Source organism: Microcaecilia unicolor, chromosome 6, assembly GCF_901765095.1.
Source record: "Microcaecilia unicolor chromosome 6, aMicUni1.1, whole genome shotgun sequence".
Classification (NCBI taxonomy): Eukaryota; Metazoa; Chordata; class Amphibia; order Gymnophiona; family Siphonopidae; genus Microcaecilia; species Microcaecilia unicolor.
This window is the reverse complement of record NC_044036.1, coordinates 72,338,388-72,353,777: the sequence shown is the minus strand read 5'-3', so window position 1 is coordinate 72,353,777 and position 15,390 is coordinate 72,338,388. Positions and strand designations below refer to the sequence as shown.

Below are 15,390 nucleotides of genomic sequence, written 5' to 3'. Positions count from 1 at the left end.
TTTTGAGAGCCAGACTCCAGAGGTTGATTTGCCAGCTTCACCATTTACATCATCTCCTACTGTGCAAGAGGTGCAAATCTCTCCTGAAGTTGATCTGCCAGCATCAATATCTTCGTCTCCTACTGTGCAGGAGGTGTAAACCTCAATGTCTCCTGCAGCTCCATCAAACGTCTTGCTGAATTAAAATGCTAACTGTTGATATGTAGTACAGTTTTATTTTCCTGCACAGTTTTCTATGCAGGTTTCTATTAGTAACTGTTACTGCTTATAAACAATAAGTATTCACAATTTTTTTTAATTGCCTGATAAAACTGCAAGCAGGAACCTAACCCTGTATTTCTTATAGGAACAATGCATTGCCTTCCACGGTTTTCTGGTTTGTGCAAATGTTTGGAACTATACCTGCAAGAATGCACTGTAACATAGTAGATGACTGTGTAAGTGTACTGGTGTTCTAGGTCCTAGTGTCACAGCGCCAATGAGGGTGAGAGTGAGGAAAGTTCCAAAAGACCTAAGGCAAACAAGAAATAAAAGCATCAAAAAGTTTATTTGCCAAAAAACTACAGGCACAAAGACCTTACACGGGCTTTGTTTCAGCAGAAAGCCTTCCTCAGGGGTTGTAGCAGTTCAAAGCAAATCAGCATCACAGAGATACAAATTAAAAAACATCAGTAATGCGCTGAAGCAGTATGCAGTGCAATGCAGAACGATCAGTTATCTCTGTGAGAAAACTGTCCTCACTCTCACCCTTGTTGATGCTGCTTGACTTTCTTGTGAGAATTGTGAGGACCCCCCCTCCCCCGTTGTGTTTGCTAGGTCCTAGTGTAACATTTGCAGTGCTACATTTTTATAGGTGGGTTTTCAATATATGTGCCGAGGTTTTGGGGTTTGTGTGTGTGTGTGTAGAACTTTGTATTTCATGATATGCCTAGTATAGGAGGGAGTTTGTGTTGTTGTTGTTATAGACAGGACACTAGAATTTGAATATGTTTTGTTGCATGGTGAGGTATATGTAGAAATATCTTAGTTTTGCTCTATCCCTATTGTTGAAGGTGATATAGGGATGTTCACAGAACTGGAACTGCAGGATTTATATTGAGTTGGTGCTGTGCATCCAATGACAAGAATTAACAGGTATTTTATGCATCACCTCAGTCTCCCAAGATTCACTGGTAGCGCTCTTGACACTTGCAATGTGTCAAACCAGTTCATTCTGGAGTATTATGGTATAATGTATACACGCAACAAATGAAGGTGAACTTGGGATTCTTTTTAATAAGGAAGCTAGTGGTGCCCAAACATTTGGGCCTATTTCAGAAACTTTACTCTATGTCTTCATCATCTCTTGGTATTTGATTATCTCCCCCCACTCTCTCTATCTCTCTCCAAACATACTAAAGAATAGTTGCTTGGTACTGACAGTTCTATTAGTAATGCTGTTTCTTGGTTTTCTACTCTACCACTGTCTGGTTTCTAGCATCAAGATTTTCAATGATTGTGAATGTCCCATTTGACTGAATAATTATACTTTACGTGATTTGAATGAAAGCATATATATATATGAAAATGACATTAAGGGGGTAATTTGTTTAAAAAGTGAATGTCTAATGGTGTGGAAATGCTCTTGCACAATTTACACCTGCTCCAAAGAAGTTGTAAACAGCGTATTCTAAGCATGTACTAATGTATTTTACAAAATATGCACAAACATAGAAACTCTTCCTCAGCTCTGCCCACTCTCCACCCACAAGAATGTTTACACGCCATCTTGTCAGTGTGTACACTTGTACATGCATATTTGGCTTTGAATGATTTTCTGCATGTAAACACTGATTTACATGGAGAAAATGGTTTATAAAATTACTCCCCAAATGTAAATGTACAGTACTAAAGCCGCAGTAGGATCTGAGGGATAGAAATAAGTGCTCAAGCAAACCAAAAAGACATTTCACTGCTCAAGCCTGAGATCCCTTTCCCATTTCCCTCCTCTGAAATCCTCCCTCTTTTCCCCATTCCCCCGATTCTTTTCTTTTCCCATAATCTCCAACCCCTTCCTTCCTCACCTCCCTGGATCAATCTAAGATCCTTTCCCCCCACAAATAAATTAACTGGACAAATTAAGAAATGTCAAAAAAGACTGTATTTTAATAAAGTAAAGCATATTTACAGAATTTAATATGCAAAACATTATGCATATTTATCCACATTTTCCCACAAAATGGAAGCAGCCCCCACCCCCAGCTAGCCCAACATGGAAATAAGATAGACACCCCTACTGTACACAGTCAAATTCTAGAATATCAGATTACAGTCTGTCTTCAGGGACAGAGTTGCACACTCATTAATAAAATAAATAGTTCTCTCCCCTCTAATAAAAAACCATCTATGATAACCGAATGCTACTAAATGGCAAAATAATCAGTTCCATGCTTATCAGCAGGAATTGAAGCAAGGTCACAAATGCAAAGCAAAGGGACTCCATTTGGGATACAAGTTGGAAAACACAAGGTATAAACCAATTCCTTTCCTACCATATCTTGAAAATGCTGTAAATCACCCAGCTAAAATTTAGAAAGGTAGTTTAGGCATTCAAAAATATTATAAAATGATAGAAATACCATACAGTGAACAGGATTTACTTCAAAATATTAGCAGCCATGACTGGATGAAAGAAAACACCCCAAATAATGCAAAACAAACAAAATCTGAAATAACATATACATATATATGACATTATTAGTTATTACAAATATCAACCTGGAGCTGCAACATAATTATGTCCTTTCATGTGGTATTGAAAATAAAGAATAAAAATGAATACAAAAATATCTTAATTTCAGGAATAACCGTCATAACTACAGTTTGTCCAGGAAAATTAAAAAATTAATAACTACTTTGTCAAACAATTGTCATGTCAAACTTCCACAATTATCCAATACTTGTGTTAACAGCAAATGTAAAATCATTTGACGATCATCTTCCTTTATCCTTCAGAAACATCTGCATTAGAAAGAAGAGTTGTATTATAAATGACGCATTTACAAATACTAGTATTGAGCTACAGTCTTATCTCCCAAATTGTAGGCAAAGATGGGATTTCTTGTATTCCATCATAACATTAAACACAAGAAAATCAGCTATTGAAGTGTATAGGTTTGCAATACAAAGCATTTCAAGTGTTGAATGGTAAGGGTGAGTATGCAAGCTGTAAGTGTTATTTGTGACTATTAAGTTAGCCCAATGAAAAGGTATCACCTACAACCTTTTTGCTCATCCTTATTTCTATGTATTCATGTAGAGGAGTGTGGTAACCGTGTTAGTCCACTCTTAAGGTTATTCCGATCTGACGAAGAAGGGCAACCTTCGAAAGCTAATCAAGAAATGTATTAAGTTATGTCCAATAAAAAAGGTATCATCTTATTTTCTTTTCCATGTTTTATTTTGTTTGATTTCTATTGATAACCTATGTATTCATGGCAACCACACCATTCAACTGCTGAAGTGCTGTATACTCACTTCCACTGAAGAATGCCATAAGGCTCAAAACCTAGCAATGTTTATACAAACCTGAACTACTTTTCACTGTCACAGTACTTTCAATATCTTCACTTCAGGCTGAAAATGTCAATCACAACAAGAAACACTTATATAATTTGTACATCTCTTTTGGGGGGTTGCTTTACTAAGCTGCATTAAGTGCTAACATCTTACCTAATGCATCAAAAATTGCCTAACTTGAGACATACACATTTGTATCCCACATTTCCTCACCTATTTGTAGTCTCAATGTGGCTTACATAGTACCGGAGAGGCGTTTGCAGACTCCGGTGAGAACAAATACAAAGTGATGTAGTGGTAAGATAAAGTTCATGTGGCATAGCCACATTAGGGAAACATACAACGGAAGAGTTGAGTTTTGTCCATTACGTACTTTAGGTATGTTGAGTTGCAGGGATCAGGCATGTCAGTTGGATCGGTGGGGTATGCCTTTTTGAAAAGGTTAGTTTTTAGTGATTTCCATAAGTTTAGGTGGTCGTACGTCGTTTTCAAGGCTTTTGGTAATGCGTTCCACAATTGTGTGCTTACTAAAGCATTTCCTGTTAGTTTTGCCATATGTGAGTGCGCAAACTACGCACTAAATATTTTTTTGTATATTTTTCTTGAGGGGGCATGTAAGAGGCAGAGAACGGGCATTCCTGCGCTAACCAGTTAGTGCACCTATATAACCAACCATACACTAACTGGTTAGCACATGCATAATGTGGGAGCCTTTACCACTACAAAATAGGTGGCGATAAGTGCTCCCATGGTAATTTTTTTAAATGGTCATGCGCTAATGGGAATAGTGCACAGCCATTAATGAAATAAAATACAAATTTGTTGGGGGGGGGGGGGGTGTAGCTGCGGTAAAAATGGCCTTAGCTTGCTGGAAAGACCTGCGTAAGGGAGTGCTAAAGCCAATTTTTACCGCAGCTTTGTAAAAGGACCCCTTGGATTGCAGTCCCCTTTGAGAGGGTAATTTTATAACATAATTTTCACCAAGGAGGTTGGATAAAACAGGAGATGAAGTGAGCCTATCTAGTCCACTGTAAAAGCTGAAGCCAGTAGGCAGAGCTAGCTGCGGTTTTAGTACACCCAAAACAATAGAAAACGCTATTGAAAACAACAGCAAAAGATTATTAGAAATAAGGGACTTTCTATGCCTGGTCCATCTGTAACAAGCCTAAAGCTGTTTCAGTTGGATAGGCAGTGTCTTAAAAGGTGGAGGAGGAAAGATTTTATTTTTTTTAAGTTATTGGACAGCTTTTTTAATTTATTTGAAAGCTTCCCATATCTAGATATAAATATCATGAAATAAAAATTGAATATCACTAAAACAGCTTAAAAAATATTGTAGCTGGTTGCAAAAGCAGTTATAAACTCTGTATTGCCTGCTCATTTTTCTATACTGTTATGTACAACACAGATGGCAAATATTGAAGATATCCTGTTTCCTGATGGGTTCATCTTAACTGTTGTTGTAATCTGCCTTGGGAAGACTGGTGTTAAAAAGAAGGAATATATTGAAAATAAATATATTGAAATTAAATGGAAGTAAAATTAAATTCTCCTTTCATTGGGGCACATGGAATCACATCAATCACATCTTCATCTGTTTTGTAGAATTTGAATGTTAGATACACAAACGGATTATTCTGGTTTTTCAACATGTTTCAGGGGCAAGTGGTTTTATAAGTCAAAATAAAAATAAATATTTTTTTTACAAGCAGATCTCTTTTGTTAAAAAAACAAAACTAAATAGGCTATAAGCCCCTAATGCAGTCCATTGGATTTCTTATATTTGTCCCTGTGATGACTTATACTGTGCCAAAACTGAAAATACAGTGAGACAGAATAAGAGAATTCAGTAACATCCAAACTTATTAACAAACCCTTTTACAGAGCGGCGGTAAGCCCAACGTGGACTTACCACTTGCTCTTTCGGGACTGCCGTCAGTTTAACACAACTGCTGGTGGTAGTCCTGCCCTGAGCGCGTGCCATTTCCGGGGGGAAAAAGAAACCCCCTGAAAATGGCTTGCGTGGCAGTAACCCGGCGGTAATCGGACACTGCCATGCACTGCCTGGTTACCGCCCGGTAAGTGTGGGAGCCCTTATCGCCACCTCAATGGATGGCGATAAGGGCTCCCCATCATATGGTCATGCGATAAGAATTCTCTTACCGCATGGCCACATATGCTGGGGGCTTTTTTACCCACTGTGGTAAAAAGGGCCCTGGCACATGGGAAAACAACCCCGCCACCAGCACAGGGCCCTTTTTCCCCGCAGCTTGGTAAAAGAGCCCCTACAATTGTGTTTGCATTTGGGTAATAACTGAGAAAATGCTGTTGAAAACTAACTTGAAGAAGAAATATCTACTATAATAAAACTCACCCTCAACGTTCTGAAGACAACGTTCTGAAGTCACTCAATCACTCCCTGAAGGATTCGTGGATTCATGGTGGTGAAGCCACTCCACTGACCCGTGCCCCGCCCACGCGTCAAACGTCAGAACGTTGTCTTCAGAACAGTAAACTAAAGGAAGGGATTGCAACCAAGCAGGTGGAGGAGCACCGCGGAAAAAATCTGGAGGGAAACCACCTCCAAAGCTCCGGAGTCCAAAAGACTCCGGACACTAGTGTTCCAAGTCCAACCCCCCCCCCCCCCCCCAAAGCCACCCACCAAAGCTGCAGTTCGAAAGAAGTCCCGCCCACAGAATGCAGGAGGTGCAACACCCACCCGCAACACCCCCCCAAAACACCCACCGTCAGACGCATAGAACCATGCCCTGCACAGGCTAGCAAGCAACGCCGAAGATCGCTGGAGTGAGACTCAGCAGACAACACAGGACTTCTGCTGGCGGGATTTGGGGTCACCCGCCAGCAAAACCACGTGACGGTGGGTGCGATGGCGACGGTGGGTGGGATGGCAGCGGGTGGGTGCATCGCGGTGGGTGGGATGGTGGTGGGGGGGGGCATCGCGCTGAGGAGGCACTTCCTTCCTTCTTCTTTAAAGCAGGATCCCCCCCCCACAAAACTGAACTATACAACACACACACACTCTCATCTGGCAGCGCTTCCTGAACCCCCTCCCCCACACTTACTCACTCACTCTCATTTGGCCACACTTCCTCAACGCCCCCCCAACACACACACACTCTCACATCTGCCAGCGCTTCCTGAAACCCCTGCCCCCCCCCCCCACACTGACTCATCTGGCAGTGGTTACTGAACCCCCCCCCCCACACACACTCTCATTTGGCCACACTTCCTCAATGCCCCCCCCCCCCCCAACACACACACACTGTCTCATCTGGCAGCGCTTCCTGAAATCCCTGCCCCCCACACACACACTCACTCACTCATCTGGCATCCCCCCCCCCACCACACACACACTCAGTCAGTCTCTCATATGGAAGCGCTTCCTGAACCCCCCCCCCCCACACACACACTCTCTCTCATCTGGCAGCTCTTCCTGAACCCCCACCCCACACACACACACATGTGGAAACGCTTGATAAAACGCCCCCCCCACACACTCACTCATCTGGCAGCACCACACACCCCTCTTCTTCCAAGCTGAAACCCCCAACACACACACACCCCCACACACCCCTCCAACACACACACACACACACACACACACACACACACTCTCTCACTCTCATCTGGCAGCGCTTCCTGAACCCCCCTCCTCCCCCACACACACTCTCTCTTTCTCATCTGCCAGCGCTTCCTGAAACCCCGTACACACACACACAGACACTCACTCTCTCTCATCTGGCAGCACTTCCTGAAACCCCTGCCCCCCCCCCCCCCACACTTACTCACTCTCATTTGGCCCCGCTTCCTGAACCCTCCCCCCCCACGCACACACACTCTCACTCTTCTGCCAGTGCTTCCTGAACCCATGCCCCAAACACACACACTCTCATCTGGCAATGCTTAATAAACCGCCCCCCACACACACACACTCACTCACTCATCTGGCAGCACTTCCAGAACCCCCACACCCCTCTTCTTCCAAGCTGAACCCCCCCCAACATACCCACACAACACACACACCCTCTCTCTCATCTGGCAGCACTTCCTGAAACCCCATACACACACACACTCACTCACTCTCTCAACTGGCAGCACTTCCTGAACCCCCCCCCCCCCCACCACACACACATACACACTCACTCTCTCTCAACTCTGTCATCTGGCATTGCTTCCTGAACCCCCTCCCCCACACTCACTCTCTCACTCACATCTGGTAGCGCTTCATGAACCCCCCGCACCCCTCTTCTTCCAAGCTGAACCCCCCCAACACATCCCCCCCACCACCCCCAACACACACACACTCTCTCTCTCTCCCCCTCCTCCAGCACACCAATTGCTTGGGTGCAGTGGCGGGAATCTCAGACAACAGAGAGAGAGGGGGGGGCCTGACACCAGAGAGAGAGAGAGAGAGAGAGAGGAAGGGAGGTATCTCTGTCACACACACACTCTCTCTCTCACATACAATGTCTTTCTGACTCTCACTCTCACACACTCTGTCTCACACTGTATCACATTCAATCTCTATGTGTCACACAGTCACTCACACACTCCCTTGGTCTCATACACTCACTATCACAGAGAATCTGTGTCTCACACACACTCTCTCGCACACACACACACTCTCTCTCACACTGTGTCTCACATACACACTTGCACACACTCTCATTCTCACACACACACTCTGACAGACACACTCACACCCAGACTCACTCTCTCTCACACACACACTCACACTCTCTCACACACAGTCACTCTCACATACACACTCCGAGGAAAACCTTGCTAGCGCCCGTTTCATTTGTGTCAGAAACGGGCCTTTTTTACTAATATATATATATAATCACAGAACTGGAAAATGTTGGCATATTTATACTGACTCTGGACTTCTGCATGAAGGTAGCTCTGCCCTCATTACATAATATCTTTCTTTTAAATAGTAGTAATAAACAATATTAAGTGCATTTTTATTATACCACTATATTCCACAAAACAAAAGCAAGTTCCCACAAACCATCTTTCTCTTTGATCTAGGCACAGAAAAAAAAAGATTTTAAATGCTCCCAGGTTTCAACCTAATTCATGTTTAATGTGGGATATAACTGCCATAAATAAGTAAATAGATAGAAACTCTGAATGTTGAGCAACTGATTCTCATAACATGATGTCTGTTTTAGTGGCCCTTTACCAGGAGAAAAAAATCTCTACATGAATACTTAAAGTGTGCTAGAGTGTCCCTATAACCAGTTCCTCTAAATGACACACTGATTAGGATTTATAACAAATTACTACTCTACCTATGAAAAGTTATTCTGTTCTTATACTTCCTCTGTATACATCCATATGCTGCACGAGCTGACACGTTTGAAAATACGTCGGATTAAATTAAAATGCTACCAACAATAAAAAAACATCATGGATTATTGTGTTTTCAGCATTGGGTTTTAGTGGATTGATAGTGGACTTGATAGTGGAATGTATGTGCATGCAGTATGAATGTGGTACAGTGATATGTGTTTATTAATAAATATTTTGGATATTATTTCAATAAGTGTCTGGAGTATCTACATTTAACTATATATTTGATATTTTCTACTCCAGTTTTTTTTTATTATCCCCAGTTCTGTGGTTTAATAGTCCATGGAAGAATGTCCAAGATAGGGGCCATTACGCCCATAACTTGAACATATTCCCAACCCAAGGACCTGGTAGGGAAAGTAGAACATGACTTGGGTGTGAATCTTTTGCTGATGAGCAATAGGACGAAATGCCTTCCTAAGCCTATGTTGAATAACACTCCAGATATGCCAAGATTTGTGTTGGAAACAACTGACTTTTGAATACTAATCCTAAGGACTGAAGAAGAGTAGCTATCTTGGATGAAACTTGAAGTCTCTTGACAGGAAGAATTGCAAATCAACCAATTGAGAGGTATGGACGAACCAGTAATCCATCCTTGCGAAGGAAGCTGCCACTACTACTATGACCTTGAAAAATGCCCTTGGTGATGTGGAAAGGCTGAATGACATGGTCATAAATTGAAAATGTTCTCGAAGGATTGCAAACCACAAATCTTATGTGGGGCAGTGAAATGGGAATTTGAAAGTAGGCTTCCTTGAGATCCAGGGAGATTAGAAACTCTCCCTGCTGGACTGAAACTATTACAGATTGCAATGTTCCCATTGTGAAATGTTGAACCTTTAAAACTCTGACTCATCTGAGTCCTAACTCAGGTGGAAGGAAGCTCCTTTCTTTGGAACTACAAAGTAAACAAAATAACTTACTGTTTCCCAATTGCAACTGGGGACAGTCTCGACTGTGCCTAAATGAAGAAGCGTTTGCAAGGTGGCTTGACCTGCTTGATATTTTGGCTGGAGCTTGCATGGAGATTCAAAGAAAAAATCTGCATGGAATGGTTGAACTCCAGTTTGTAACTTTGCTTTAGTATTTCCAAGACATATTGGTCTGAGGTAATTTTGGTCTACTCACGGAACCAGGAAAGGAGTCATGCTATTATGAAACCCAAGGAGTGAACCAAGATCCCATCATTGGGAGATGCAGAAGGCATTGGTAGATCTGGAGTTTGAAGCAGAGTTCTGTCATTATGAAAGGTGACTTGTCTTTGTTGAAGTGGGAACCCTGAAAGTTAGATTTGCCTGGCCTGTAGCACTTGGCCTTACAAAACCTAAGATGAGACTGAGAGGATTTAAAAGAATCTTTAGACTGGCAATCTCTGAGACTTGGGAGTCCCTAGGTCTTTACCCACTTTCTCTAGATCTTCTCCAAACAAAAGTTTACCTCTAAAAATTAGCTTGCTAAATGTGACTTAGAAGCCACATCAGCTGCCTAAGCCAGAACTATCTTCTTGCTGAGAGGGTCAGAAATAAAATATGCCCCATTTGAAACACAGCTGAGTTCCACAGCTTCTAATATGATGCACAAACCAGTCTTGAACCTGTGACCTTCAGGTTGAAAGCTAGCCACCTTCTAGAATAAAACTATTTGCTGTAAACACTGCACCTGGACAAAATGCTAGGTTCTGAGCATCAGCCTATCATAGCATGATGTTCCCAGAAGCCATCTTAAAGAGGCCAGTGGGCAATGATCGCACCCAGCCTGCTTCTCCCCAGGAACCCCATTATCAGACCCCCCCCCCCCCACCAGAATCACAACCCTGGACTCTTAGTCTCACAGACCTACCATTATCACTAGTGGTCAAGCAGTCCCATTTTGAACCCTGCCAGAAGTGTACCAAGGGTGGGACCGGTCTGCCCCAGGTGCGGACAGAAAAGGGGTGCACAGAGCAGTTGCACGGCTGTCGGCTCTGCCGGTCCCCTGCCCCCTTTAACGCTATTTCCTATTTCAGGGCAGGGGATCGGCAGAGCCAACAGCCGCACAACTGCTCTGTTGCACCTCCTTGCTAGGAGGAAGGGTGGTGGGGGTGATGCGCTTTTGTGTGTGTGGGGGTGGGGGGGGGGTTGCAGCGGCGACCCACCCCTGGTGACAACCAAGCAAGGTATGCCACTGATCCCTGTGCACCCTTCCCAGTAGAAACCAAGGAGATCCCCTGGTAGGTGCTGAGAGAGTGGGGATCTGGTTAAGGGGGGGGGGGGAATCTGGATTCGGGAAAAGGGGTATTCTTTCTGATGGGGGAGGCTGAACATTAGCAGACCTTCAGCCCCTTTAAATGATAGCAAGCCTGCTATCGCATTACTGCATCTAGGAATATATGATATGATGTTTTCTAAACTGTAGCATCACAAAAATAAAATTTAGCATGGGAGTTAGAGAATCCCGTGATAACTTCCACTGCAGTAAAATGCGTTATTTTACATCAGGTTAGTAGAAACGTCCTTAAGTGGCAATATTCAGCTGTCAAGACTACTAACATCTGTTTAAATGGTGCCACACAACTAGCATATATGTTAAATTGACATCATGTAGTTTCAACATTGATATTTTTCTTTGAACATAAACAATTATTTAAACTCACATGATAAATATTTTGAATATACAGGGGTGAGGGTGGAAAGTCGAATCTGAAAAGCTTTATCCAGCTAAATTTCACTCCTTTAGCTGACTAAATGTGAATAAAATTGCAGCCTGCATCCATTTATTGAGGTAAATAAAAAAGGTAGGGTAGGGTCGGGTCTTCTCAGTGCAGGCGTTATGAATGTAGTCAGTTTGTGTGCTAGTTAATACTACCTGCCTAAATTGTGTCAACAGCTCCTTCAGTACAAGCAGTTTCCCTGAAATCTAACTGGATATTCAGTCATGCCTTAGCTGGATAAAGGCAGCTGCATACTGTTATAAACGTAACCAGGTTGTCTTCAGCATGCACTGAAGATTTTAAACACCAACTCCACTGCTTTTGATGACATGCTTTAAAAAAAAAAATCCATATTTAAACCAGTAGCCTCAAAACAGAGTAAATTATTAAACTCACCATTCAACCGCACTGTTGCCTGCAAAGACATTTATTAAAGTTTCAAGGTCTTCATTTCGGAAATGCAATTCTTCAAGGAACGTAGAAATGAACTGGGTATACAAGGGATTCTTCTGTGAATCCTTATCATGTGAAATCCTGGGGGACAATCTAAAATAAAAGATTTAAATATACGTAGGAAGAACAACACAGTCTGCATTGTTTATACCTATGAGCATGATAGATTGAGCTTAATGAACCAGTTCACAATGCCAGCAAAACCACCCATAAATTTTTGTTTCTTTTAAGTTTCTCACGATCTTGGTGACTGATACAGTGTAATAATTTGAACAGTGGTGGAGGGCTGTCATAGGGTGGAAGCTGCAAGGTTCCCTATTTTCCCCAGATACAACTGTTGGGGACCAGCACAGGATACAGCTGGATAGGTGCTCAATGCCCTGCCAGTAAAACAGTGGGAAGAGAGGAAAAGGACCAGCAACAGGAAACAAAAAGGGAGGAAGGGGGAGAATAATGAATTAAGACAGCGGGCAGTGGCACTGAAGAATGTATATGAGGAAAGCTGTGTGGCAGGTTGACTGGGTGTATGTTGGTGTATGTGATTTAGTGTCAGTGTGCATCTGACTAAAGCTATATATGTATGCAAAACCAGGTATTGTGACATAAAAATAGCTGAACTTCACCAATGAAGTAAGAAGTAATCACCAGTGATCACTATCAAGCTGTGAGTGTCCCTCATTATTTTTTTTCCATGTTTATACTGTACACTCCTTAATACAGTGTACGACTATCAGAGAAAGCAACAGAAAAGATTTTTTTTTTTTGCCAGTAATTGCACTTATTTCCGAAACTGCATTAACAGGACAGGACACTTTGTTGCTCATGTCACCATATGACATGAGCAACATATGAGATATGAACAATACAGAACATATGAGCAATACAGAAAATGGCAACAGAAAAAGACCACTCCACCATGTCTATCCATTGGTACTTGCAAGCAGTGCTGTCAGATCTTCTCTTTCCTTCTTTCACTAGGGACCCCCTTGTCTCTATTCCATGCGACTCCTAATTCTACAACCTCTACTGGAAGTTTCTTCTAAATGTTCATCAGCCTCTCACAGGAAACGATTTTTCTCATCCTCCTTTTCAGTTCCCCCTTCTCCCCCCCCCCCCCCCCCCATTCTGGTACTTTATTGAATCCTGCTTAATCAAACATATAAATGGCAAGTGACCGACTCACCTGCAATTGCGCAGTAGAGACTTCCCTCTGTCCCGCCCTCGCGTCAAGACGTGATGACGTCAGAGAGCGGAACAGAGAGGGAAACGGAGTCAGACTGTCGGACGCTGCCGCTGGAGCCTGGAAACGAACATCGCACGCACCAACCTCAACCCTCCCCCCCATACCCGCCACCGCTCCCATCCCCCTGCACTGACCTGACAGTGCCTCTCACCTCCGTGTGGAAGCGCTGCAGGCAGCAGCAGAGCGATCTGCTGCTGCCTGCAGCGCTTTCACACGGAGGTGAGAGGTGCTGTCAGGTCAGTGCAGGGGGCCCAGCATGGAGGGGGGGAGGGAGCGACGGCGAGGAGGGTAGCTGGACATCTTGTCCGTTTTAACGGGCTTAACGGCTAGTATAAGAATGTTGTATCATTGTTTTCATCCCTTCTTTACGCCAGAGAGTGCATCTTTATTGGACCAGATGGAATACACCCTAGGGTACTGAAAGAACTCAAACTTGAAATTGCTGATCTGCTGTTAGCGTAACCTGTTGTTAAAATTGTCCGTACACCTGAAGACTGGAGGGTGGCCAGTTTAACTCTGATTAAAAAAAAAAAAGTTCCAGGGGTGATCCAGGAAATTAGAGACCGGTAAGCCTGACGTTAGTGCTGGGCAAAATAGTGGAAACTGTCATAAAGAATAAAATTACACAACACACAGATAAACATGGTTTAAAGGGACAGAGTCAGCATGGATTCAGTCAAGGGAAGTCTTGCCTCACCAATTTGCTTCATTTCTTTGAAGGCGTGAATAAACATGTCAATAAAGGTGAGCCAGTTGATGTAGAGTATCTAGATGTTCAGAAAGCTTTTGACAGAGTTGCTCATGAGAAATTCCTGAGAAAATTAAAGAGTCATGGGATAGGAGGCAATGTTCTATTGTGGATTAGGAATTAGTTATTAGTCATTCTTCTCAATGGAGAAGGGTGAATAGTAGAGTGCTACAGGGATCTGTACTGGGACCAGTGCTATTTAACATATTTATAAATGATCTGGAAATCGGAACGACAAGTGAGGTGATTAAATTTTCAGATGACACAAAACTATACAAAGTTGTTAAAACACATGCAGGCTGTGAAAAATTGAAGGAAGATCTTAGGAAATTGGAACACTGGACGTCCATATGGCAGATGAAATTTAATGGGGACAAATGCAAAGTAATGCATATTGGGAAGAATAATATGATTCATAGTTACCGGATGCTAGGGTCCACACCTTGGGAGTCAACACCAACGAAAAAGATCTAGGTGTCATTATAGAAAATACACTGAAATCTTCTGCCCACTGTGTAGCAGTGGCCAAAAAAGCAAACAGGATGCTAGAAATTATTAGGAAAGGGATGGTAAATAACACCATGAATACTATAACGCCTCTGTATTGATCCATGGTGCAACTTCACCTTGAGTATTACATCAATTCTGGTCGCCGTATCTCAAAAAAGATATAGTGGAATTAGAAAAGGTTCGAAGAAGAGTGATCAAAATGATAAAGAGGATGGAACTCCTCTCATATGAGGAAAGGCTAAAAAGGTCAGAGCTCTTTAGTTTGGAAAAGAGATGGCTGAGGGGAGATATATGATTGATGTCTACAAAATTCTGAGTGGTGTAGAATGAGTAGAAGTGAATTGATTTTTTTTCTTTTTCAAAGAGAGTATAAAGACTAGGGGATACTAGAGGAAGTTACATGGAAATACGAGGAAATATTTTTTCACTTAAGGAATAGTTAAGCTCTGGAACTCACTTCCAGAGGATGTGTAACAGTGGTTAGCATAGCTGGGTTTAAAAATGGTTTGGACAAGTTCCTGGAGGAAATGTCCATAGTCTGCCACTGCTTGCCCTGGGACTGATAGCATGGAATGTCGCTACTATTTGGGTTTCTACCAGGTATTTGTGACCTGGATTGGTCACTATTGGAAATAGGATACTGGGCTAGATGGACCATTGGTCTGATCCAGTATGGCTATCCTTAAGTTCTTATGTAAGTTGCTACACCTGTCAAACAGGCTAAGTTATCTCCTTCAGACTCTCTGGCTATATCTTATCATTTTGGCAGCATTCCTTGGAACTGCCTCTGTTTTGCCAGTGTCCTTT

General features: G+C 42.6%; 1 protein-coding gene across 1 annotated transcript in view; it reads right to left on the bottom strand.

The window, feature by feature from the left end:
• Nucleotides 1-2,122: 2,122 nt before the first annotated feature.
• RPAP2 (RNA polymerase II associated protein 2) overlaps nt 2,123-15,390 on the bottom strand; it is a 121,715-nt gene continuing 108,447 nt past the window's right edge. Inside the window, exons 12-13 of the mRNA XM_030205378.1 lie at nt 12,026-12,175; nt 2,123-3,000 (exon numbers count right to left, since the gene is read on the bottom strand). Coding sequence (XP_030061238.1) covers nt 3,000; nt 12,026-12,175 — 151 coding nt within the window. The 3' untranslated portion in view covers nt 2,123-2,999. The remainder of the gene's footprint in view (nt 3,001-12,025; nt 12,176-15,390) is intronic.